This window comes from Alexandromys fortis, unplaced genomic scaffold (genome assembly GCF_014885135.2).
Source record: "Alexandromys fortis isolate MF-2015 unplaced genomic scaffold, M_Fortis_MF-2015_v1.1 scaffold_71, whole genome shotgun sequence".
In the NCBI taxonomy this organism is placed as follows: Eukaryota; Metazoa; Chordata; class Mammalia; order Rodentia; family Cricetidae; genus Alexandromys; species Alexandromys fortis.
Window position 1 is genome coordinate 7,048,014 of NW_026067954.1, and position 24,829 is coordinate 7,072,842.

Consider the following 24,829-nt stretch of genomic DNA (forward strand, 5'->3'; position numbering starts at 1 on the left):
TTGTAGATCGTTTAGCTACTGAGCACGCATTCATCTTTTTCTTATTCTTTTCCTTTTTAGAGATATGTTCAAAGGCAGATATAGAGATCGAGAATGGGTTTCTTTCTGAAATTCATTATATATATTCATTGAATAAAACAACACAGTATAGGTGTAAACCAGGATATGTAACATCAAATGGAGAAATATCAGGATCAATTACCTGCCTACACAATGGATGGTCATCTCAACCCTCATGCATTAGTGAGTACTTTGTTGTATTGCTGCCATTATACTGATGATGTTTAAGAGTTTAGCATTATTCTCCTTTGAGGTGACTTGTCATTTCATTTTAAAGATGAGTTTTAAACTTCAGAAAAAAGTTCACACGACTCTTTGGTTTTCCTTTTGGACTCATTGCAATATTGTAGAATATCAGTTCATTTCCCTTTTAAATGATTTAAAATATCATATAATTTTAAATCTAGTGAAGGATTATTTGACCAGCTGAAATTTCAAAGATGTTCTGCCTTGCATATACAAACCTTTGTTTCCATGTGCAATGGTAAAATATTTTAGTGAAGATATATGTTCAAGTTTTAAATCCCAGAATATATGAAAACCTTTACAATATGTATTTGACACTGCCAGTTAAAGTCCATTTTGGAATATCTCCTGCCTATTAATCTTTCCAATTATCTTGATATTGGAAAGAAAGAAATGCTTCCATGTAGTAACACACTTTGCTGTCTTGAAATTTCCCTTGTTATAGGACCTACAACTAATGAAGCTTTTCTAAAATTACTTAGTCCATCTTATCTTATTTATCAGAAAAACAGCAATGGTGTTTTACAAGAAACGTTAAACATGCCTTAAATGAAAGGGCTCATTTACTCATTTATTCATTACTTTCTTAATTTCTATTTTCTCTACTCATTGTACTTTACAGGATCTAGTTAAAGAAAAAAGCAATTAAAATTATTCCCATATAATTAATATTCATTTATATTAAATTAAATTATAATTAATACACCTACATTGGATTTTTACATTGTTAAGAGAAAAACTTTGATATAATACAATGAATATATCAATTTTAAATTCAGCTAATCTACATTTCTAAATTGTTTCATATTAACTACCAAATGTGAAACTTTAATTCATAAAAAATACTTCTGCAGTTGTCTATTTATTTGTAATATGTCATAAATATAAGGGAAATTGAGTTATGAAATTATTTTTAAAATATTATCTTTGGAAATCTTAAGTGAGGAGATAAATGTTATGTAAAAATCTATTTTTCATTTTAAAAAATGTTTTAGTAAAATTATCTATTGGTTTTCTTAGATGTGTTTATACAGTATTTAATCTGTTAGCATATATTAGTCTATAAAGCCTTTTGTTCTTATTGTGGGAATTACTGATATTTTTCATTAACATATTACAAATTAAATCTTTAATTTTATTTTGCATTAGAGTCTTGTGATAGGCCTATATTTGAGAATGCTGGAACTGAAAATAACAGCACATTGTTTAAACTCAATGATAAATTGGACTATGAATGCCATGTTGATTATGTAAACAAACATAAACGTACCAAAGACTTCATAATATGTAATGATGATGGATGGTCTGATATTCCTTCATGTTATGGTGAGTACTATTGTCTCTGGAATTTTTCTTTTCACAAAAAAATAAATAAATAAAGATTTATGTTTTACTTTAAGAAATTGAATTTCCTAAAATTTTCTTTGTGATTTAATGTAAACTAAGAGAGAAAAAAAAACTATTTGGAAGTCCAAAGATGAGTAACTTTGTTTTTATTATTTCACTACATTAATTTATTTATCCTGTGTATTTGCATCTGTGTAGGTGTTAATAGATGTATGCATGCCACATTGCACATGTAAATGTCCCATGCCTACGAGAGTTAGCTCACTCTTTTCACCAAGTAAGCCATTGGGATTGAACATAGGTCACGAGGCTTAGAGGCAAGCACTCTCAGTGGCTAAGCCTTCTCATTAGCTGATAGATAATCTGTTTTTCTCATAGGACATTCATCAGATGTGATGACACATATTTTGGTTCTAGCAGTTAGGGCCTTGGAGCAAGATGTTTTAAATTTGAGTACGTGTTGGCCTACATAATGAATCCCTGTTTCCAAAAACAAATGAACAAAATATTAAATTAATGACTCATGTGTCTGACCTGTGTATATTCTATATCTGGGATTAGAATGTAATTGTTTTATTATCATAAATGCCAGTTCTTATTAAAAGTATGTCTAAATTATCAAAATAATGATTTTCAGTAGGAAGCAGGGTCATGCAAACTTGAACAATGTGAGGAAAGATGAAGGACAATAACAGAGTAGAAAATTTGAAAGGATAGCAACAGACTGAAAAACTTGATTCTCAGCCCAAGGGCCCATTCAAATTTAATTCATTAAGGATGTCAAAATCTAGCAAAGTGGCACAAACCTGTAATTGTAGAACTTGGGAAACAGAAGCATGAGTGTCTTGAATTCTAGACAAGTTTGGTCTTTCTTTGAACACTTATCACAAACAAACAAGAAGAAAACTGTGACCCCAAAATAATAAAAATCAAACTAAACAAATGATGCTCACTAATTTCTCACTGATTATAAGCAGTTCAAGATTATGAAATCATGACTTTCTTTAAAACAATGCTAACATAGACTGCAAGGGTAGAACTATTAGTTCATTGGGACAACACTTGGCTTAGCTGTGGCCTTAGGGCCATCTATGAAAATAAGATGAAAAAATGAAAGTATTTATATGTACAATTCTGTTGCATGACTAAACTTTTCCTGTGCAGATGATGAACAAGCAGCTACTTGCTCCAGATAAGGAGACCAAAGAGATGAATGTACAGATAACACCAAAGTCAAACTTGGTGAACCATGAGTTTTAGTGAAGTTACTTATAGAAATATAAGTAAAATTTGACTTACAGGAGTAGAAATGACTCAAAGAAAGTTGTATCACAAAAACACTCCCCCCCCCCCAGCATAGGTGACAGATCACAAAATCTGGGTCATGAAGTACACTGCACAGTTTCTGGCAGCTCAACAGGATGGAAAATGTCTTTTCCATGTGACTCCGTTGATATAAAGATCTACCCTGGAGCTCTGCTGGTGCCAGGCTCTTCCAGGCACTTAGCAGAAAAATATAACTTAGAGATACCTACACTCATCTGGACCCTATCAGGAAACCAGCAAGCCTTATCTACCTCTTGTCAATAAATGTGTATTTCTACAAAGTGATGATGAAGATCAAGAATATGTGGATACAGGAACAGTGTCTTGAAAACAAACTCTGTCTGCATTGACATCTGTTTGTTCAGCACTTTTCTGAGTAGCACTGGAAGGATTCAGAGCAGACATGCTTGCTCTAATTCAGTAAGTTCTTTAGATGAGAAAGAAGGGAGAAAATGCCCTTTAACTCTCAATTTATAGGATTAAAATTTCTGTAAACAATCATTTCTGTAACCAAAAATCACCAAACCTTAATATTATGTTTACCCCTTCACTTTTCTTGGTTTTTGCTTGAGCTTGTACTTTGACTTGATCTCTCAAACACTCAAATGTGTGTTCTTAGATTCAACAAAGACATGCGGGCCTCCTCCACCTATTGACAATGGGGACATCACCTCCTTCCCCTTACCAGTATATGCACCATTATCATCAGTTGAATATCAGTGCCAGTCCTTTTACCAACTTCAGGGCAAGAAGAAAATAACATGTAGAAATGGAGAGTGGTCAGAGAAGCCAAAATGTTTACGTGAGTACCTTGTTTCAGAGATCCTGGGAAAGTCAGTATCCAAATATGAAGATTTGAGTCAACTCATTTTATTTGAAAGTACATATTGTCCTATGTGGCAAATCCTGAAGAGGCACCCACATATAAGAACTGAAAACAAACAGTATGGGTATCATTATACAAAAAAAAAATCAGTCTTTTTTTATATGCCAATCCCATTTTTATAAGAACTAACAATAAAAGCAATATCATTCACAGTAATTTAAAAAATTATCTAGCAATGAATTTAACAGAATTGAATGACTTCTGAATTCTGAAGTTAACTGATGAAAAAATTCTCATAAAACAAGATAATAGAGAAATTTCTTATATTAGTGGGTTGGAAGAATTAATATTAAAATTACCATGTTTCCCAAAGCAATTAGCAGACTCTATGAAACTCCATTAAAATATGGGCAACATTCTTCACATAGGTATGAGAAATAATTTTAAAATTTTTATAGAAGTACAATAAAAAGAAGTTCAAACAAAGAAAAATATGGAATATTGTAATATCTTGTTCCAAGATTCACCAGTAGCACAACTAAAACATTATGATATTTGGATCACAACTGATGCACAGAAAGAGAATATATATTTGAGAACTTGATCTATGCATCTATAGTTAATTGACTTGGATAGAATTCTAATAACATATATTGGAAAAAATGATAGAGTCTTCGATAAATGATGCAAGGAAAATTGAGTCCCACATAGAGATGATTGAAATTTGATTCCTGTCTCTCATCCTGGGGTAAAGTCAACTCCAAATGGAACAAAACACTGAAAGTACAATGAAAACAATGGGAAAACACAGAAGTGGGTTTAATCATTAAATTTCGGATGGAATCCCAAAACACAAGATACAAAAGCAAACCTTAGGCAATGGAGTATAAGACATTCAAATACTTCTGTATAGTGAAGATCATCGTCAAGACAATTATTACACAAACTCTGGAACTGGAAAAAAAGATTGTCAGCCATTCATGGTCAGTGGTTTACATCTGTAGTATAAGGGTTTCCTATGTCAAGGATACATAAAACAATTTAAATACATTTTAAAAGATAAGGGAATCTACAAAAACTGGTAAAAAATGAGTAGACAATTACCAAAGAATAACTATGCATGACAGTGAGGGAAATAATGCTTAATTCCATTCATCTTTACTTTTAAGAGTTCATTGCTATGAACCATTGGTCTGGCTCCTGCTACACTACCAATAAGGAGCTATAGACATCAACAGATCAGTCACAGTATTATTAATGATTGTCAAACCACTGAACATTAGATTTGCTTATCATACATGTCATGGCTCAAATTGTATAACTCTGCCCAATACCTAAATCAAGAAAAGCAAAAAAAAAAAAAAAAAAAAAAAAATCCTGAAATGCAAGTTACGGATGTTAGGAGCGCTTGGTGATGAATCGAATTATTACATTAAACCTATAACTTTTACATCATGTAATATTCTCTATTTACTTAAATTTATGTGCTCCTTTCATGGTTTTTAAGAATTTATCAATTGGGTCGCAGTGACACACGCCTATAATCCCAGCACTTGGGAGGCAGAGGCAGGTGGGTATCAGTAAGTATGATGCCAGCCTGGTCTACAAAGCAAGTTTCAGGACAGCCAGGATGGTTATACGAAAAAAAAAAAAAACTGCCAAAAAAGCAAAAAATAAAAACAGCTTAGCAAAAATTACCTCAAACATAATACTTTCTATGTGAAAACTAAATCACTGTAGATATATGTATTGAAATTTTATGATAATTTTTTTCTTTTAGATCCATGCATAGTATCAGAGGAAATTATGGAAAAACATAACATAATTTTCCAATGGAAAGAAAAACAAAAGCGGTATTACAAATCAGGGGAAATGCAAGAATTTAAGTGTAAAAATGGATATCACCTGGCAACATCTCAACTATTCCAGACATTTTGCATCGACGGTCACATTAATTATCCCACTTGCACAAAATCACACTAAAAACATTAGTAGAATTTAGTCACATGCCTTTGCTCAGTTAAAGTGCATGCATATTATCAATAGTTTTAATTTTACTTTTGAAGTATTGCTTAACTAAATTTTATTCATAAGTATAAGCTTGTATTATTATATTGTGATTAATCTGGCAGCAGAGAGTGCTGACACAAAGCCACAAGCAATTTATTCAAAGTTCCCAGAACATGATGTGTCTCGGACTAGACGCAATTGCTTCCCCATCTTTCTCTATCCACCACTTTCCCAAAGCTTCTTCTATACTTTCTGATATACAGTTCTGATTCACAGTGAACATGAGACATAGTGTCTCAGTCCTCAAAAATGTAACATTTCATAATCTGAAAGAACAAAATGTCATGCTTTATATTACTAATGAAAATAAGTAATTTGTGCACTTTTGCTTTTGTTGCTAATTAATAAATAGGAAATTTTGTTAATTAACTTCCAAATATACTACTTTTATAATTTTAAATATTCAAGTAATTATACAAAAGACTTAAATTTTAATTGGGTATAAGCGTGCATTGACTATCACAATATTTTTACAGTTAAAGATTTTAATTAAAATATAATAGTTTCTTTACATCATATCAGAATATTTTTATTCTAAAGCTAAAAATATTCAACACCTGTGTTACTCTTGGTTGGTCTGTTTAGTCCCTGCTGAACTTTTGCCCTTTGGCTAGCTTTTTCTCGGTCCCTCTACTCCAGCCATGTGCTTCTCTCTGTTTTGTGCAAAGGCCACCACAATTAAGACTTGCGCCTGCTATTCCAAAGCTACAGTTCCTTCCTTCTGCTGTTTCTGATTGAAACCTTCCGAAGCTTATCTTCTCTTGCTCGTCTTCTTGTGACTATCACAATATTGATGTTAAAAACCTATGAAAATTTTGTGTAACTTGTAAACAGGCAAGTTTTGCCCCCAAAACAATAAAGAAAAAAATGGTGTTAAATATAATAAACATAAAACCCAAGTTTGTCTTAATAAATGGCAGTGTTGCAAGTTGCTGCCTCTCCTCCCAGCCTATGGCCTCACGATGTTTCTCCCTAATTCCTCTAGTCATTAGCTTCTATCCATTCCTCATAGCCATGTTCCACTCCTTTCTCCTTACAGACCTACTGCACAGTTTTTTCCTGCCAGCACACATGTCTGGAACTCGGAGACCCTAGAGCCACTACACATGGCTAGAATTCAGAGTGGGCAACAGCAACCCAAGTGTGCAAGTCCCACTCAACAAAGGTCAGATGAAATATTTGCAGCGAGGAAAATATCAAATGGCATAACTCCTGATGTCTAGATCCTAGGACAAAACACAAGCCTGAATAAACAAGGCAATATGCTTTCTCCAGAAGCCAGAGACCCCACTGTAGCATGCCATAAGAAAAGCAATAAAGCAAGTGCTTCACAGGAGCAACTGTGAGTGTGTTGGAGAAACTTTAAAAAGATTACCAATAAATACTAAACAAAGGCAGTGAAAACAACACAGAAACAGTTGAATGAAATAATGAAAAAAATCCCAGATATGAAAGGAGTCAACAACAACAAAATGAAATCACTAAAGAATTGCCAAACTCCTGGGCAGTTTGTGGGGCCACTGGCAGTAGAACTAGTATTTCTCCCTAATGCATGAACTGGCTTTTTGGAGTCCATTCCCTATGGAGGTTACCTTGCTCCACCTACATACAGGGCATAGGGCCTTGGTCCTGCCTTCAGTGATGTGACAGACTTTGTTGACTCCCCATGGGAGGCCTCACCCTCTCCAAGGAATGCTAGGGGATTAGGAGGTCAGGAAGGTTGGAAGAACAGAGAGAGGGGAGGAAGGGGGAACTGGGATTGGTATGTAAAATGAAAAAGTTCTTTCTTTCTTTCTTTCTTTCTTTCTTTATTTATTTATTTATTTATTAAAATTTTTCAACTCCTCCCCTCCTCCCATTAACCTCTCACTCCCGCCACAAACCCTTACCCCCTCCCTCTCCAGTCCTAAGAGAAGTCAGGATACCCTGCCCTGTGGGAAGTCCAAGGCCCTCCCTCTCCATCCAGGCCTAGGAAGGTGTGCATCCAAACAGACTAGGCTCCCAAAAAGCCAGTACATGCAGTAGAATCACATTCCAGTGCCATTATCTTTGGCTTCTCGGTCAGTCCTCATTGTCAGCCACATTCAGAGAGTCTGGTTTGATCCCATGCTCATTCAATACCAGTTCAGCTGGCCTTGGTGAGCTCCCATTAGATCAGTCACACCATCTTAGTGGGTGGACACACACCTCACAGTCCTGACTTCCTGGCCCATCTTCTCCCTCCTTCTGCTCCTCATCTGGACCTTGGGAGCTCAGTCCAGTGCTCCAGTGTGGGTCTCTGTCTCTCCATCCATCGCTGGATAAAGGTTCTATGGTCATATTTGAGATATTCATCAGTGTGGCTATGGGACAAGGCCAGTTCAGGCACCCTTCCTCTGCTGCCCAAGGAACAAGCTGGGGACATCTCCTTGGACACCTGGGAACCCCTCCAGAGCCAAGTCGCTTGCCAACCCTAAAATGGCTCCCTTAATTAAGATATCTTCTTCCCTGCTCATGCCATATTCACCCTTCCTCCATCTCAACCATCCCACTCCCCCAAACTCTCCCCAATCCTCCCCTTTTCCCTTCTCTCTCCCCCTCTCCTCTTCTCCCCACCCCACCCCCACCCCCATGCTCCCAACTTTTTCCAGGTGATCTTGTCTACTTCCAATCCAGGAGGATAAATATATGTTTTTCTTTGGGTTCACCTTATTATTTAGCTTCCCTAGGATCACGAACTATAGGCTCAATGTCCTTTGTTTATGGCTAGAATCCACAAATGAGTGAGTTCATACCATGTTCATCTTTTTGGGTCTAGGTTATCTTACTTAGTAAAGTGTTTTCTATTTCCATCCATTTGCATGCAAAATGCAAGATGTCATTGTTTTTTACCACTGAATAGAACTCTAATTGTATATGTGACACACCTGCTTTATCCATTCTTCCATTGAGGGGCACCTAGGTTGTTTCCAGGTTCTGGCTATTACAAATAGTGCTGCTATGAACATAGTTGAACAAATGCTTTTGTAGTATGATTAGGCATCTCTTGGGCATATTTCCAAGAGTGGAATTGCTGGATCCTGAGGAAGGTTGACTCCTGAGAAACCACCACACTGACTTCCAAAGTGGTTGCACAAGTTTGCATTCCCAGCAGCAATGGATGAGTGTTCCCCTTACTCCACATCCTCTCCAGCATAGGTTAAATTCTTTTAAAGAAAATTTTTAAAAAGAAATGCTAAGCTGAACTAAAACTCAAAATAAAATCCAAACAAAAACTCAGAAGAAAACCTTTCCAAACTACTGAATAAAATTAAATAGAGAATTACATCTTGAAGACATGCTAGAAGAAAAATGGATAGCTCAGTCAAAAGAAATATTTAAAAAGAAAAAAAAGGGAATAAGGAAGAAAGAAAGGAAGAAAGGGAGTAAAAAATAAAGAAAGGAAGGAACAAAATAAGGAAGAAAGGAAGACAAAGGAAAGAATGAAGGTAAAGAAAGGAAGGAAGATAAAAGAAGGAAGATTCAGGCACTAAATATTAAGAAAATCTTTGACTCTATAAAAATACCAATAAATAGAGGAAAGGGAAAAAAACAGAAAAAAGGCATAGAAAGTAATTTTAATAAAGCATAGAAGAAAATGTACCTTAATCTAAAGAATGATGCTTTCAAAATATAAAAAACACATAGAAAAGAAAATAGATAAAAACCAGAAAAGAAAATCCCCATGGCACATGATAATCAAAATACTAAATGTGTACAATAAAGTATTTAAAATTTGAAATAGATAACGACCAAGTCAAACATAAAAGTAAGCACATTAAAATAACACCTGACTTTTCGATAGAGACTCTGAAAGCCAGAAGAATATTGATAGATGTTGGGAAACTCTGAAACACCACAGATGTTGATCCAGACCGCATGCTCAGTAAACCTATCAGTCAAAATCAATAGAAAAAGAAAAACATGCACAATAAAACCAAATTTAAGGACTTTTTGTCCACCAACAAGTCTTTACAGAAGACACTAGAAGGAAAAAAATCAGTCTTAAAAAGAACGTTAACTACACCAAGAATACACAAAGGATAAATATATACCACCTCAAGGTAAAAGGATTTCCTGGCAGAGCAAATTCTCTACCATAGGAGATAGTGTAGTTGGGACAACTTCAGCAGGCTTCACTGAGGAGGATGCCAGTAATCTTATTACAGATGCTGATGAACTAACAGTGAGAAAGGCTATTGTTTTTATTACTATGATGTTGTAATACCTTAAGATCTGGAATGGTAATCCCTCCAGAGTTGTTTCTTAATTTACTCAAGAGTTTTTGGAGGTGGAATTTAGGATAGTTTTTTTTTTTCTATTCCTATGAAGAATGAGACTAGGATTTTGGAGGAATTTTACTAAATCTGTAAATAGTTTTTGGTATAGTGTTCATTTTCAAAATATTCACTCTTGGTTTGCTACAAGGAAGAAAACTATGAAATATTACATGATACTATGTTATAAGCACAAAAACAAATATGTAGACTAGTGGAACAAAACGATATACCCAAGCAAAAACACATTTAACTTCAGCCATGTGTTAAATACTTCAGAGATATGTGTAAAACATATTCTGGTGAAAATAAAACCTTTTCAACAAATGGTGATGAGGAAATTGGACATCCATATGCAAGAGAATGACTAGACCCATATCTCACACCTTGCTTAAACAGTAAGTGCAGATGAATAAAATATTTAAATATGAAATCTGAAACAGAAACTTCAAGAAGAAAACATAGTCAGTAACATACCGTATGACAGATATGTAGGAGAGGACTTTCTGAACAGGACTCCATTTCTACAAACTTAATGCCAACAATTGACAAGTGGAACTTTATAAAGCCTGAAAACTTCTTCACGGCTAAAGAAACAAAGAATGGGATTAAAAGGAAGCCCACAGATAATATATAGATATACACATCCCAAGAAGGTAGTTTTGATTTGTATTTCCCTAATGGGTAAGAATGTTGAACATTTCTTGAGTGTTTCTCAGCCATTCAAGATTCCTCTACTGCGAATTCTGTTTAGACCTGTGTCCCATTTTTTCAATTTGATTATTTGGTCTTTTCGGTATCTAGTTCTTTGATTTCTTTATGTTTTAGTTACTAGGCCTTTCTCAAAGGTGGAATTAGTAAAAGAAATTTCCCGTTCTGTAGGCTACCTCTGTGTCCTTTGTCTCACAGAAGCGATTTATTTTCATGAGGTCCAATTTATAATTGGACTAGTCATGTTTACTTTTACCTAGGTCTTTGGGTTTCTTAGTTTCTGCTTCTTGGGTTCCTAAGTAGATAAGAGTTTCTTCTCATGGTGTATGGCTTAAGTAAAATCAGATATTGGTTGGCTACTCCAACAAATTCTGTGCCACCATTGCCCTAGCATATTTTAAAAACAGGACAGGTTGTAGGTCAAAGGTGTTATGGCACGTTTCTCTTTTAGTAGTCTGCAGAGTTCCTTCTTATAACAAAAAGACTAGATCATAGGGGTGAGACTCCATGTAGGCACAAGCTGAACTTCTCCATATTCCAAGAGTTGTGTGGGTATTGTTTTCTCAAATGGGGCCCTGCTGTCAATCTGCAGAGAGCAAGCCTTTAACATCAGCCTGGGTTATTTGGGAATGTCCATGGGACCCCCTTTCCAACGACTCAATTAAGCACAATCCAGACATGCCACTGGAAGCCTTGTCTGACTACAAAATATGGCCAGTTGAGACTCCATCTCCTCCCTTACTAAAAATCTTCATTAGGACCACATTCATAGGTTTCAGGAAGTTTCCACTTCATTAGATTTCCACGTTGCCCTAAAAGTGCTCCTCAATCCCTGCTGTTTTTTGTTTGGTACATTTACAAGATGCAATATTACTCAGCAGTTTAAAATAAATGACGCCATGAAAATTGCAGTCAATTGGATGAAACTAGAAAAACAATCAACCTGAATGAGGTAATCCAGATCTAGAAAGACAAATACAGTGTGTATTCACTTATAAGAGGATATTATCTCTTAGGTAAATGATAACTAAACTGTAATCTGTAGACTCGCAGATGTTAGATATAGAGGAGAGGTCTAGAAGGGATACATGGATATTCCAAAGAAGGGGATAAATATTGTGATTGGACTGAGGTTTTCCAATTTCTCAATATGCATTCAACGTAGTACTTCAAATTTTAGCTAATGCAATAAGACAACTGAAGGAGATCAAGAAGATACAAATTGGAAAGGAATAATTCAAAGTATTAATGTTTCCAGATGATATGATAGTTTAGATAAGTGACCCTAAAAATTTCACCAGGAAATGCCTACATCTGATAAAAAAAATTTGAATATAGTGGCTGGGTACAAGATTAACTAAAAACCAAGCAAACAGGCAAACAAGTAGACCTCCTATAAACGAATGACTAAAAGACTGAGAAAGAAATCAGGGGAACAATGCCTTTCACAATAACCTAAAATAATATAAAACATCTTGGAGTAATTAAAATATATATGCTATAATCCTCAAGTGTTTTGAAGAAAGAAACTGAGTAAGATGTCAGAAGTTGGAAAAATCTTCCATGCTCATGGTTTGGTAGGATTAACGATAAAAATGGCCATCTCACCAAAAGCAATCTATAAATTCAATGCAATACCCATCAAAATTACAACACAATTCTTTACAAACCTTGAAAGGAGAAATCTCAACTTTGTATGGAAAAACAAAAATCCCAGGATAGCCAAAACAAGCCTGAAAAATAAAATAACTGCTGGAAGTACCATCATCCCTGATGTCAAGTTGTATTTATAAAGCTGCCCTAATAAAAATTTCATGGCCTTTGCAAACAAACCAAAAACAAAAAAAATCCATACATAGTGTTCAATGGACTTGAATTGAAGACACAGACATAAATCTACACACATATGGACATCCAATATTTGATAATAAAGCCAGAATCACACATTGAAAAAAAAAGACAGTATCTTTAACAAATGCTTCTGGTCTAACATGATGTTGCTGTGTAGACAATGCAAATAGATCCATATTTCTCACCCTGCACAAAACTCAAGTATAAGTGGATCTAAGACCTCAGTATAAAACCAGAAACACTGAACCTGGTAAAAGAAAAAGTGGGGGGAAATCACAGGAGATGACTTTCTGAATAGAATAATAGCTCAGGCACTAAGATCACCAATTAATAAATTGGACCTCATGAAATTTAAAATATTTTGTATGGCAAAGGACACTACCATAAGAACAAAATGGCACATACAGAATGGGAAAAGATTTTCAGCAACCCCACATTTGACAGAGGGCTAATAAGCAAAATGTATAAAGAACTAAAGAAACTATAGTCATCAACAAACCAAAAAAAATCCAATTAAAAATGGAATTCAGATCTAAGCAAAGAATTCTCAACAGAGGAATTTCTTTTTTTTTTTTTTTTTTTTTTNAGCCAGGGCATAAGCTGAAATCAAAACAGGAAATAAAAAAATCCAATAGTGTATTAACATTTTCCACTCATTTGCCATACTGACAGTGCAAATACAAATCTGGTCTAAAATGTACAGACTCTCAAGCAACAATGTACAGCTTTCTTTCTTCGTCCTCCATGCTTAGAGATGTTAAAAGAGCTTAAGGGCCAAATAATACCAAATGTATAGGATTCAAAAACCATCTAAAAGTTAGGGCATTCACTAGTTTTAGCTAAAACACCTGAACACTGACAAGTGATCACATACAATAATGTAAAGTACATTTTTGAAAAATAAACTTTAGTGGAATAATTCTGAAAGGTACACTGAAAGAATGGCAGGGTATCAGTTTAAGAATCAGCCAAATTTTTTCCGCCCCCTTCAAGTTCATGGTCTGGGATCTAAACTAGGGACCTTTCCCTAAGCTGAGAGCTTCCTAAGATGTAAGTAAGTGGCTGTGTTATGAAGAAAGAGGACTTAGGTGAAATGTGTTTATTCATCAGAGCTGTTGTTGATAGCTCTAAAGGCAGATGCTGTATTTGCCTCCTTTAACCCATTTTTCAACCTGTTTTTTTTTAATTTTTTTAAAGGCTTCACTAAGGGTTGATAATGTACCATTGTATGTGGCAATTTAAGTCAGGTAAGGCAATATCCTTATGCATGAATATTTCCCAGGATTCCATGAAGCGGTTGAGATCCTAGGCAACTGATTCAACAGAGGAATTTCAAAAGGCCAATAATTACTTAATGAAATGATCATCATTATTAGTCATCACGGAAAGGCAAATCAAAACTAATTTGAGATTCCATCTTGCAAGTGTGAGAATGGCTAAGATCAGCAAGTGATAGCTCTTGTTTGAGAGAATGTGAGCAAGGAGAACACTCCTCTGTTGCTCCATAGCACAGAGATCTTAAGTAAAACCAAACACCACTAATCTTTAAAAAACAAACAAAAAAAATGTACCTAACCTACCTGGAAAGTAGAAAAAGATAAGATCTCCTGTGTAAATTGGGGGCATGGGGACCTTGGGGGAGGGCTGTAGGGGGAGGAGGGGAGGAGTGGGGGGAGCAGAGAAAAATATAGAGCGCAATAAAAATCAATAAAAAGGTTACAATAAAATAACTCCTAATGATATTCTGTAATGCTCAGAGATCAGTGTCCTATTCAGTCATCACCACAGAGGCTCCTCCTTCAGCAGAAGGGAAGAGATGCAGAGACCCCCCCCCAGCCAGACGGTATGTGGAATTGAGTCTTTGGAATACAGTTCTAAATGAGATGTCCCCATCAAATGCCTCTCCTCACAACTGAGAAAACCTGTGGAAGAAGAGGCAGAAGGAATATAAGAATCAGAAGGAATGGAGGACACCTGGAGAACAAGGCCCTCTGAATCAACTCAGGAAGACACATATGAACTCACAGAGAGTGAAGCAGCAACCATAGTGCCTGTATAATTCCACACCAGGCCCTCAATATGTATATGACAGCTTTGAGTTTAATACTTTTCTGGTAAACCCAAGCGTAAGAATGAGTGGTTCTCTTACTCTTGTACCTACTCTTTGGATTTTTCCTGCTGTTGGGTTGTCATGTTTGTTTATTCTCTTAGAAGCCTGTTCTTTTGTAATGGGAGAAAGAAAGGGAGTAGATCAGGAGGGGAGGGAAAGTGGGGAGGAACTGGGAGGAATAGATGGAGGGGAAACTTGAATTCGCATCTTTGTATGAGAAAGAATCTATTTTCAATAAAAGGGCAAAAAAAAACTCAAAAAAGAAAAAAAAAAACAAAGAATCAACAAAATGAAAACTAATAACCCATTCAAGAAATGGGCCCTAGCTCTGCATAGAGAGTTCTAAACAGGAAAATAAAATGACTAAGAAATATCTCAAAAAAGTTTCATGAACTCTAGCAAGTAAGGAAATGTAAAGAAAAACAACTTTTAGATTTCATTTTATTCCATCAGAATGGCAAAGATAAATAACAATGAAAAATACTGCAACACCCACTGGAGAGTTATAAATAGAAAGAGGGAATCCTCACTCAGTGTTATCAGTATTGTAAACTAGCGCAGACACGTGGATACCAATATACAGAATTCTCAATACATCTAAAATATATCTATCTCATAGCATAGCAATACCATGCCTCGGCATATTCTAAAATGACTTGAGATCTTAACCCATACATAATTACTCAGCCATGTTCATTGCTTTTCCCTGTTCTCCACAGCTAGTGAATGAAAACAAGCAAAATATCCTTCAGGATCATGAAGATGCCTGGCATACACTGTGAAATACCATTCAGCTGTAAAAAAAAATGAAAAAAAAATGAAATTATAAACTTTTCTGGTAATTGAGAGAAATAGAAAAGATGATATTGAGTTGGGTAATCTAGACACAGAAAAAAAATGTCCACATGTTCTCTCACATTGGAGACTCCTACCTCCAAATCTTCACATGAAAGTCTATATCCTGGAGTAACTGCAGAAACCAGGAGAGTAAACACAGACCATTCCCAGAGTAGCAGGGTGGGTAAGAAATGTGAATACCAGGGTAAAAATGATCGGGTAGGGAAAAGGAGAAAGAAAAATAAGACTCTAATTAGGGAGATAGGAGATAAATGCAGAAAGAAGAGGAAGAATGGTAAAATAATAGTAGGGTTGTAAGGAAAGGTCTTAAGAAAACATACCAATAACTATCCACCCATCTATAACAATAATTCATGTAAGTCCATGTATGAATAAACATATATAGTTAAAATACAATTTTCTATTATAGGCTAATAGTGCTTTCTCCACAAACCAAAGACCATCTAACAAAGACAGCAATACTAGGCAAGAGGAAAACCCTTCAGAGTTATTGCTCATGACTGTCCTATCAAACCAAGGCATAACAGACTACTTTTATTGCGGTTCATTGCCTCCAAGAGGTGGAAAGTACGGCATTATTGCTGAAGACACCCTGTACTTCCACACAGGGTACAAACATTCCTGAGCTGGAACTGACCCCCAAACCTCCTCTGAGGACTAGCACTCATGGTACCAGAAGTTGTCATACAAGCCTCCAAAGAAGAGAAGCAGTCAATGCTCATATCCGACTATGATGCCTATAAGAAGGCAAAAAGAAATTTAATCTTTCATCTTTCCCAAATACTTTAATTCTATTGACTAGGAAGTTGGCACAAAGAAAACAAATGTTATATTGCTTAATAAGTGTAAAATGAAAGGCTCAGAGTATTAACGTGAAACACTGATTGGACATTGTTGGTTTATTTTGATCCTCCCTCTGTGAACTTTGATGTTTACCAAACTAGCTTCCAGTAATGCATTGAAATTCAAAGTCATGCACAGCACTGTTAATGACAGGATTCCCAGAAGCACCATCACTGCTGTAGTGTTTTAGGTTTATAAGATCAGGGTTGTGTGGCATGTAGCTCTTAGCCAAAGTTTTCCTAACCTCATGGCTTTCACTGCCAAAAATCAAAGTAAGTAGAAACATTTTGAAACATGCACTTTCTAGTCAAATGTACTTATCTGTTGTGTGTATGAGAATATTATAAATTTTATCTAAAAGCATTGGAAATCAACAATAAAATATAAGAATGTTTTTAGTGAAAAAGTAGAAAACATTTTCAGTGATAAAAACCAATCTATTTATGGAAGTTGTTTTTAATAAACTACTAAAAGGAAAATATGAATATAATGGGTTTTCTATGTTTTATAAACATCAACACTTAATAGCCTATAAACAAAATTTGGACAGAGAAAAAGAGAAATTCTTCTTTAAAATGCATAAGGAGTAAATGTAACAAGATAAAATTTCAATGAAATTCAATTTAAATTACGCAAAGCCATTGACCAGGATAAAACTCCCAACAGACTTAAACATTTCTGAACCTGTATGGGGTTGATTTCTTTTTCACAGACTGGCGGATTTTAACTTTCATAGTCATTAAAATGAGTAACTTATCCCACTTCAATAAAATTATCATTAAGTAAACAGAAATGCCTTTCATAAGACAATGAAGAATATTGTCATTTTGTATTTAAGTCACCAAAATGCCAACAATTTATTCTTTTCTGATCTCTGCAATGAATGTAAAATAAGATTATAGTACCTCTGTATTAGCATTGTGTCTAAAGAGGATATAACAGCTCTGCGTCACAGTTTTATAACTCCATTACTTCCAAGTCACAAGCAATACCTTAAATAAGGAGTAGGATTCTGGAATTAAGTCACTGTGCTTGATTCAAGTTTCATAAAGTCTTTATTTTGCTACTTGTTATTTGTTAATGTTTATATATAATTAAGGGTTATTTAGATAGTCCTTCAGTCCTCACATAAGTGAAATAGATAGGAGCAAACAATTACTTTTGTTTTAGCCTTCACCCTTTCAAATTTTGTAACAAATATTGTAGCAATATTTCAGCGATTTAAACTCATTATTATTCTATAACATTTCACTTTGAGTGGGAATCATGGGAAAGCAGACACATAATAAAAGAAAAATCCGTCCTGCCAAATGACAGAAAATGTTTACTTTCAATTATTTTTTAAAACTTTTTGAGATAATAATTATAACATTACCTGTTTCTGTTTCTCCTTCTAAAATGTCCCATATGCCCTCTCTTGTTCTGTAACTCATGGTGTCTCTTTTTACTAACTCTTTTTGATATTAAATGGCTATATCTATTTGTATATGCATACATATTCCTAAATAGAGCCTGCTCAGTCCATGCAATATTATTACCTGTAAACACTGTATATCTAGAATTCTATGCAATCCGGTGAATTACGTAAAATGAGTGAGTGAGTTTACGGAGTATAGTAAGTCAAAGAAAAGAATATGTAGCAAGCAAGAGGAAGATAAACAAAATGACAGGCAGGCAGACAACAAAACATTATTTTAGGCATTCAAGATGTCCAACATTGATGCTCTAGGGCAGCTAATTTAAGGAAGCCATCTGGACTCCCTCTGAGAGAACCCTTGGAATCCTTATTTTGATGGTATCCATAATTTTTCTTCTCCTGTGGAAACAAGAGCAAAACCCCTCCCTAACACAGCACATTTCCTGTCTTTATTGTACCTTTCATTGAATATATATGTCTGTATATGTCTATATAAATAATGCTTAAGATTTCCACAGTGAACAATGAATTATCCTGCAGTAATCTTTAAAGTTTCCAGGAAGAAGATGGGGCCCCACAACAACAACTCCACCTGGTTGATATGATGTCTTGATGCTGAAAACACTACTACAAGACCTGTTTTGGGTACCAGCTGCACTTGGTTAGCTAAATGGTGCACATTTTTACAACATTCTGGCCAGACCTCCACCAAATACCCAGAAACTATTTGAAATCCTGCCAGACATTGATCTTGGAACTTAATCATCATTTTACTTTCACAGGATCCCATAGAAAGAATGTTGCCCCATGACAGCTGGAAGTAATTCTAGAAGACGACGTCCCCTCTCCCAAAAAAGTTTGTCCTCAGGGTTAGGGACATCATTTAGGAGTTGACTATAATTGGTATAGGGGGTTGGGAGAAAAATTTTATAGGCTCAGGGACCTCTTTGAAAAAAAAGGGGGGATGAAATTGGATGGGATAATAGATTGGTATGAGGTTACTCACACTAATTATAATAGTGAATAATAGAGTGAATACTTGTAAATTATTTATAGGCAATTACATTGGTATAGATTTTTGTTTATTGATACAAAGTTAAATTATACTGAATATTGTATGTATGCATGCTTCTACCTCTGCTTAAAAAATTTTTATATATTGATATAAATTTATTATATTACAATGTACATTTCTAACTCTGATCTAGATACTTATAAAATTGTTTAAATTTGGAGGTCATTGTCCTCATTTATTGCACAGTTGTTTATTGTCTTAGTCTATAAGTTATATAGGTATTAAGAACATTAGTCATCCATGTTTGTCATACTATAGTTAGACTAGTCAGGTTCTTTAGATACATAGTGATTATATTCTGCATAAATAGATAATCTTCAACCACTTCAAAGAGCTGTATAAAATAACATTTAAATAACTTAGAGTTCTGTTGAAGTGAGATACAATTGCTCCTGGCAGCACCAATCTATTCCCCAGAGAATGTTGAGCACCGAAGACACTCCACTTGGAGCTTATTTTCTTCTTGGCAAAAACTTGCCTTTTGGGCAAAGAAATGCCCATGCTTCAACCACTGACAAGATACATAGCATCCGGAAATGGATACACAGAACTGTCAAATCTTGCCAAGACAGGGTAAGATGGTTTTAAAAACAAACAGGTAAGTAATTTGCAAGCAGAGTATATTTATGAATATGTGTGCATGGGGGGGATGTTTGTGTGTATGTGCACGCACGTGTTTGTGTATATGATACTAAATATATTTGTAAGTTTCTACAAGGACCTATAGATGATAATAATCATTTCACGTTATTGTAAAGAGTAACTGAGTAATGAAAGACTTATAAAGGAGGTTACTGTTCATAGCCAGCATCATCGCTGATGTACGTACTCAGTATTAAGGGGATGATGTAGAAAGGATTTTGGAGGACACTGAAATATAACTGGATGATAGGAGCAATGCCATTCAGAAATGAAAGGAATGTATGCAAATAAAGTCCTGAAAAGTGGGATAACCAATGGATATCTGAAACACAATATTAGCAAGATATATGGAGCTTTTACCCCAATAGTGTCAAAATACACTAACATCAAATATAAAAGGGTTAGCAGCTCCAGATATCACAAAATAACACAGGAATCCATAATTTTAAATATCATGCAACAATGGGGATTAGTTCATACACTGTATGTAAGGATATTACTACAAAACATCATGAAAATACCCATATACACTATGTAGTTAGGGAAAATAGTAAATTGATAGTGAGGGAAGCTGTGTAGTGTGCGTGTAAGAGCAGTATATAATGTATATGTTCTATTAATATTTCATGTGGTACAAGTTTCCATATCATAAGTCTAGTAATGCATGCAGAAACTTATAATTCAATAAAACATATAAGAATTTACAGTCCATTGTTTTAATGTGTATATATATTTATCTGATAGATCATACATACAATTATCCACATTATGCTAGGGCATTGTATTTATAAACCTAATGTTACTAGCATTAAGCTACAGCTTTATATTCATTCTACTGGTCTTTCTGATTCTTTGTCCCCTGTTATGTTTAGTGAAACTACATTTATTGAATTACCTGACAAAATAAAAATATTACTATATACCACACTACTACTAGTACAAGTAGATATACAAACTAGTACTAGTAAATATGCTCCTTGACACATACACCAGAGAGAATCTGGTAGATATATTAGTGGCATCAGTGAGAAAAACAGGAGAGGAAGGGAACTGATAGCTAAGCACTGCCTTGTCATTCAGTAATTGCTTACTCTTAACTCAAGTTTCTATGCTAACACCATCTGTCAGTTTGGTTTTTTTTTTTTTTTTTTTTTTGGATTTTCGAGACAGGATTTCTCCGTAGCTTTTTGGTTCCTTTCCTGGAACTAGCTCTTCTAGACCAGGCTGGCCTCGAACTCACAGAGATCCACCTGCCTCTGCCTCCCGAGTGCTGGGATTAAAGGCGTGCACCACCATCGCCCGGCCATCTGTCAGTTTTTAAAAGGTCCTGTTTTGTCATCTTTTAAATGTTACCAAAAACATTTTAAATCACACAAATCCAAAACATAAGCTTCATATTTATTAATAGCATTCTGAGATATTCACATACTTGATGAGTGTGTGTTAACTATGTACAATAGTGCATTTCCTTGTGACATTTTCATATTTATTCATGAGATGTTTGAAAGGCTCTTATTTGTCAATTAAGTGATACACCAGAAGACACTTAAACTTTGTCCATTTAGCTAAATGAAGAGATAAATGATCATCAAACACAAAAAGAAGATAAAATTAATGATTCATTTTAGCACAAATTCTAATTGTTCTTAGTAATAAAAACCCAGAGTCGGTTATTAGTTGGTGAGAGCTGAAGGATCAGAGAAGCAGAGCGGCCAGCCACCCGAGTTCTTACCTCTGTCGATGTTCAAGTCAAATGGGTGATCTTGTCTTTACGAATCCTCAGACTGCATATGTCTTTACGAATCCTTACATTGTCCTGAGCTGATGTCTCATCCCACCTTATATTTCTCTCTCCGCCAAGCCATATCCTTGGCTTTCTCCAGCTCCTGAATGCTGAGATTAAAGGCATGTGACTCCCGAGGGCTGGGATTAAAGATATGTGCATATGCTACCACTGCCTGGCATCAATGACTAACTAGTTGTGGGAGCCCACTTTGTCACTCGGTTTTCATCTGGAGTCAGTTTTGACTCATAAGTCATTTGAGTTTAAGCTTGCCTGCTCTGCCTGCTCCAGTATTTTTGAGGGCTATGAGAATGTTCGGATTATGCCCATGGGAAAGAACATTTAGCCCATGAGAAAAAACACACTGTCTAGTAGAATGCATACTGCTAACGCTAAACCTTGGGCACATCGAGGTAGAAATTGACACTGCTTGCGAGCAGCAGGCTCACAATAGAGGAACCCTGCTCCATCTGCAGCAGGGGCTTACTGCACAGCTCTTACTGCAGCAGGGACCTAATTTCCATGGAGGTAGTCTCGTCACTCAAATGTTTTGTTGTGTACCTGGGAGCACTGAGAAGACCTTCTACACGATTAGAAGACTGGTCCTTAGGAACTTTGAAACAGCCTTTCATATCAACTTTGGAAGTTTTGGCAAATGATCCCCCTGGATGGATGTAGTCATAGAGTACTATGACACCCACCATTACCCTCAAGCAGAACGATACTGTCGCTTCATCGGTAAATCTGTTTCTGTATTCTGGTGTCTCCAGCACGACTCTGCATATACTTGACATGGGGCTTAAACAATCCGTGGTATTTTCTATTGATAAATTTTTATTCTCTGATACAAGTTTTGTTGTTACATCACTCAAGATTTTCTTCGTCGGGGTGGCCTCAGCATAAAACAAAGTCATCGATTTGCCAATTCATTGTTTATTTCAGTTTCTCCTTCCGTCGGGACATTATTAATCATTTTCTTGTTTGCTCTTCACCTTTCGCTCTCTACCTTTGGTCTTCCTATTCCCCAAACTCTCCAATATCTCGGCCACATTTTTTCTCAATGGCATCGTTTTCATAGGTACTTAAGCCTGCTATGGTGTTCGCAAGAAGAAAATGAGTGAGAAATGTAGAGCAAAGAACATTCAGGTGGCAGTGAGACCGCAGGTAGTTTCACTTATCAGGTAAACCGATTATTGGTCATTTAAATTCTCAAAGAGAAACAATTGTTCTTACAAGTACTAAACCAAACAGGAAAATGCTAATGAAATTAATAATCTATAAAACAATCTAAGAGGAAACGTGCGATCAAAAACCTAACCTGTTCCTTGGTACAGAGGGGATGCTGGCCCCAACAAGGGTAAAGTCTTGGCCAGCCCTGCCTTCCAAAACCAGCTCCAGAGGCAAATGCTAGCATTCATAACGGTCTCTTGCCGCCCCCTGCGGGGCAGCAGCAGTCAGATTCACAAGGATTTAGGTCTTGCCTCCTGAGGTCACAGATCCGATGATGACATCACCGAGCGCCCGGCTGGATGCCAAAACTTAGTCTTTATTTCCACTCTCCCATCCCTCCTGGTCTTTTAGAAGCATAAGTAGAAAGCATCAACGCCGAGTTTTGGTACAGAGCGTGAGTCCTATGTATGGCTCCAAGTGAGGCTGGGAGCTGCTGTGGCGATTTTAAGTGGGCCGCCTGTCTGGCTCTACAGTGCGATTGGGAACGGCAATTGCAGAATTGTGCTGGAGATAAGGAAACCTGTGGTGAGGAATTAGGATGGTTTTGAGTGTAGACTTACCAAGTTCGCTACACTTCAGATAGTAAAGGAGTTCGAATTGTGTCAAAATTTGTAATTTTAGTGACTGTGTCCTCCCTTTATGTTGCTGTTTTTGTGTGGGATTTAGAAGAAAATGTATATGAAACGTTGAGTTCAGGTTACCTATTATGATTCCACTACCTTTTCCCCAGTTTGCACGGAAGTGGGCATTTTGTTGCCGTTTTCTTTTCATCATGAGTGAGAAATATTTAGTTTGCGGGAAGTATTGCAACTCACACAATCAGTCTCTTTATTCTCTACCTCACTGGTGATATCTTGCCTTTTCTTTTCCGGATTGGAGGTACAATGGTAGAAACATCCACTCCTTCCCTTTTCTGGAGATATTCGAAGTACCCCATTGTAAAATAAATAAGAAGTGAAGTAGTTCTGTAAAAAAATTTCTATACTTACTTGCTGTGTCAAAGGATTAGCTGGATTGTAGTACCCCAGAGCCAGTAATTACCTATTTTCTTTAAAAGCCCATTAGTTGTCCATCTGTGGAACAGAAGGGAACATAATTCCTCATTTTCAGACCTCACTAATTACAGTCACCGATATTTTCATGATTTCCACTAGCAGACAGCAGATAGAACACCACTGGAAAGCAATCTACCTGCCACCCAAATAATCTCTAAAGATGAGAAGATATCATTATGGAAAAATTAAAAACTTGGAATCATATGTACATGATGAGAATCAGAAATGTATTGATTTGATGAATTAATTAGAAATATTCACAGGTCAAGAGATTCAGACTTTACAAAACACAGTGATAAAAAGATTTGAATCAATTGAGGAACTTGTCAGAACTGATAAGCATGTGAGGAGGTACAAGCAAAAGACAATAGTAAAGATTTAGCATCATCAGTACCTCTCAGAGTCAGAGGTGACTTCCCAAGAGTTTTAGCTACTTATCCTCTTACTACTTCTGAAAAAAACAGCAAATATTACATACCCAAAGGATATATACATAGTGTAATTGGGACTCTATACAAATGAAAGATCTAAAAGATATTAAGCAAGCAGTAGTTTCTTATGGCATGTCTTCACCATATATGAGGTAGTTGGTAAAGACATGAGCTTCAAGAAATAAGGTTACCCCACATGATTGGATTCAGCTGTATTAGATGACGGTCCTCTCCCCCTCCCTCTCCAATCCAAAGAGCAGTCATGGTTCCCTGCCCTGTGGAAAGACCAAGGTCCTCCCCCCTCCGTCCATGTCTAGGAAGGTGAACATCCAAACTGGTTAGGCTCCCACCAAGCCAGAACATGAAGTAGGATCAGAACCCCTTGCCATTGACCTTGGCTTCTCATCAGTCCTCATTATTCCCCATGATCAGAGAGTCCGGTTTTATCCCATGCTTTTTCAGTCACAGTCCAGCTGGTCTTGGTGAGCTCCCAATAGATCAGTCCCCACTGTCTCAGTGGGTGGGTGCACCCCCCATTGTCCTGACATCCTTGCTCATGTTCTCCCTCCATCTGCTCCTCATTGGGACCTTGGGAGCTCAGTCCAGTGCTCCAGTGTGGGTCTCTGTCTCTATCTCCATCCATCACCAGATGA

General features: G+C 36.1%; 2 protein-coding genes and 1 pseudogene across 5 annotated transcripts in view; 2 read left to right on the forward strand and 1 right to left on the reverse strand.

The window, feature by feature from the left end:
- Positions 1-15,123, forward strand: part of LOC126507302 (complement factor H-like) — a 325,893-nt gene extending 310,770 nt beyond the window's left edge. Inside the window, exons 21-22 of one of the 2 annotated variants that reach the window (XM_050151584.1) lie at positions 13,930-13,979; positions 14,509-15,123. In XM_050151584.1, the coding sequence (XP_050007541.1) occupies positions 13,930-13,946 (17 nt within the window). In that variant the 3' untranslated portion in view covers positions 13,947-13,979; positions 14,509-15,123. Of the gene's footprint in view, positions 1-5,585; positions 6,823-13,929; positions 13,980-14,508 lie in introns of those variants that run through there. The other variant, XM_050151582.1, reaches the window with a different exon arrangement.
- Positions 1-19,085, forward strand: part of LOC126507303 (complement factor H-related protein 2-like) — a 133,089-nt gene extending 114,004 nt beyond the window's left edge. Inside the window, exons 11-14 of one of the 3 annotated variants that reach the window (XM_050151588.1) lie at positions 61-243; positions 1,456-1,632; positions 3,599-3,781; positions 18,513-19,085. In XM_050151588.1, coding sequence (XP_050007545.1) covers positions 61-243; positions 1,456-1,632; positions 3,599-3,781; positions 18,513-18,565 — 596 coding nt within the window. In that variant the 3' untranslated portion in view covers positions 18,566-19,085. Of the gene's footprint in view, positions 1-60; positions 244-1,455; positions 1,633-3,598; positions 3,782-6,914; positions 7,559-14,489; positions 15,124-18,512 lie in introns of those variants that run through there. The other 2 variants (XM_050151586.1, XM_050151587.1) reach the window with 2 other exon arrangements.
- A 1,816-nt stretch (positions 19,086-20,901) lies between these two features.
- Positions 20,902-22,972, reverse strand: LOC126507364 (CYFIP-related Rac1 interactor B-like; annotated as a pseudogene).
- Between the last annotated feature and the right edge of the window lie 1,857 nt (positions 22,973-24,829).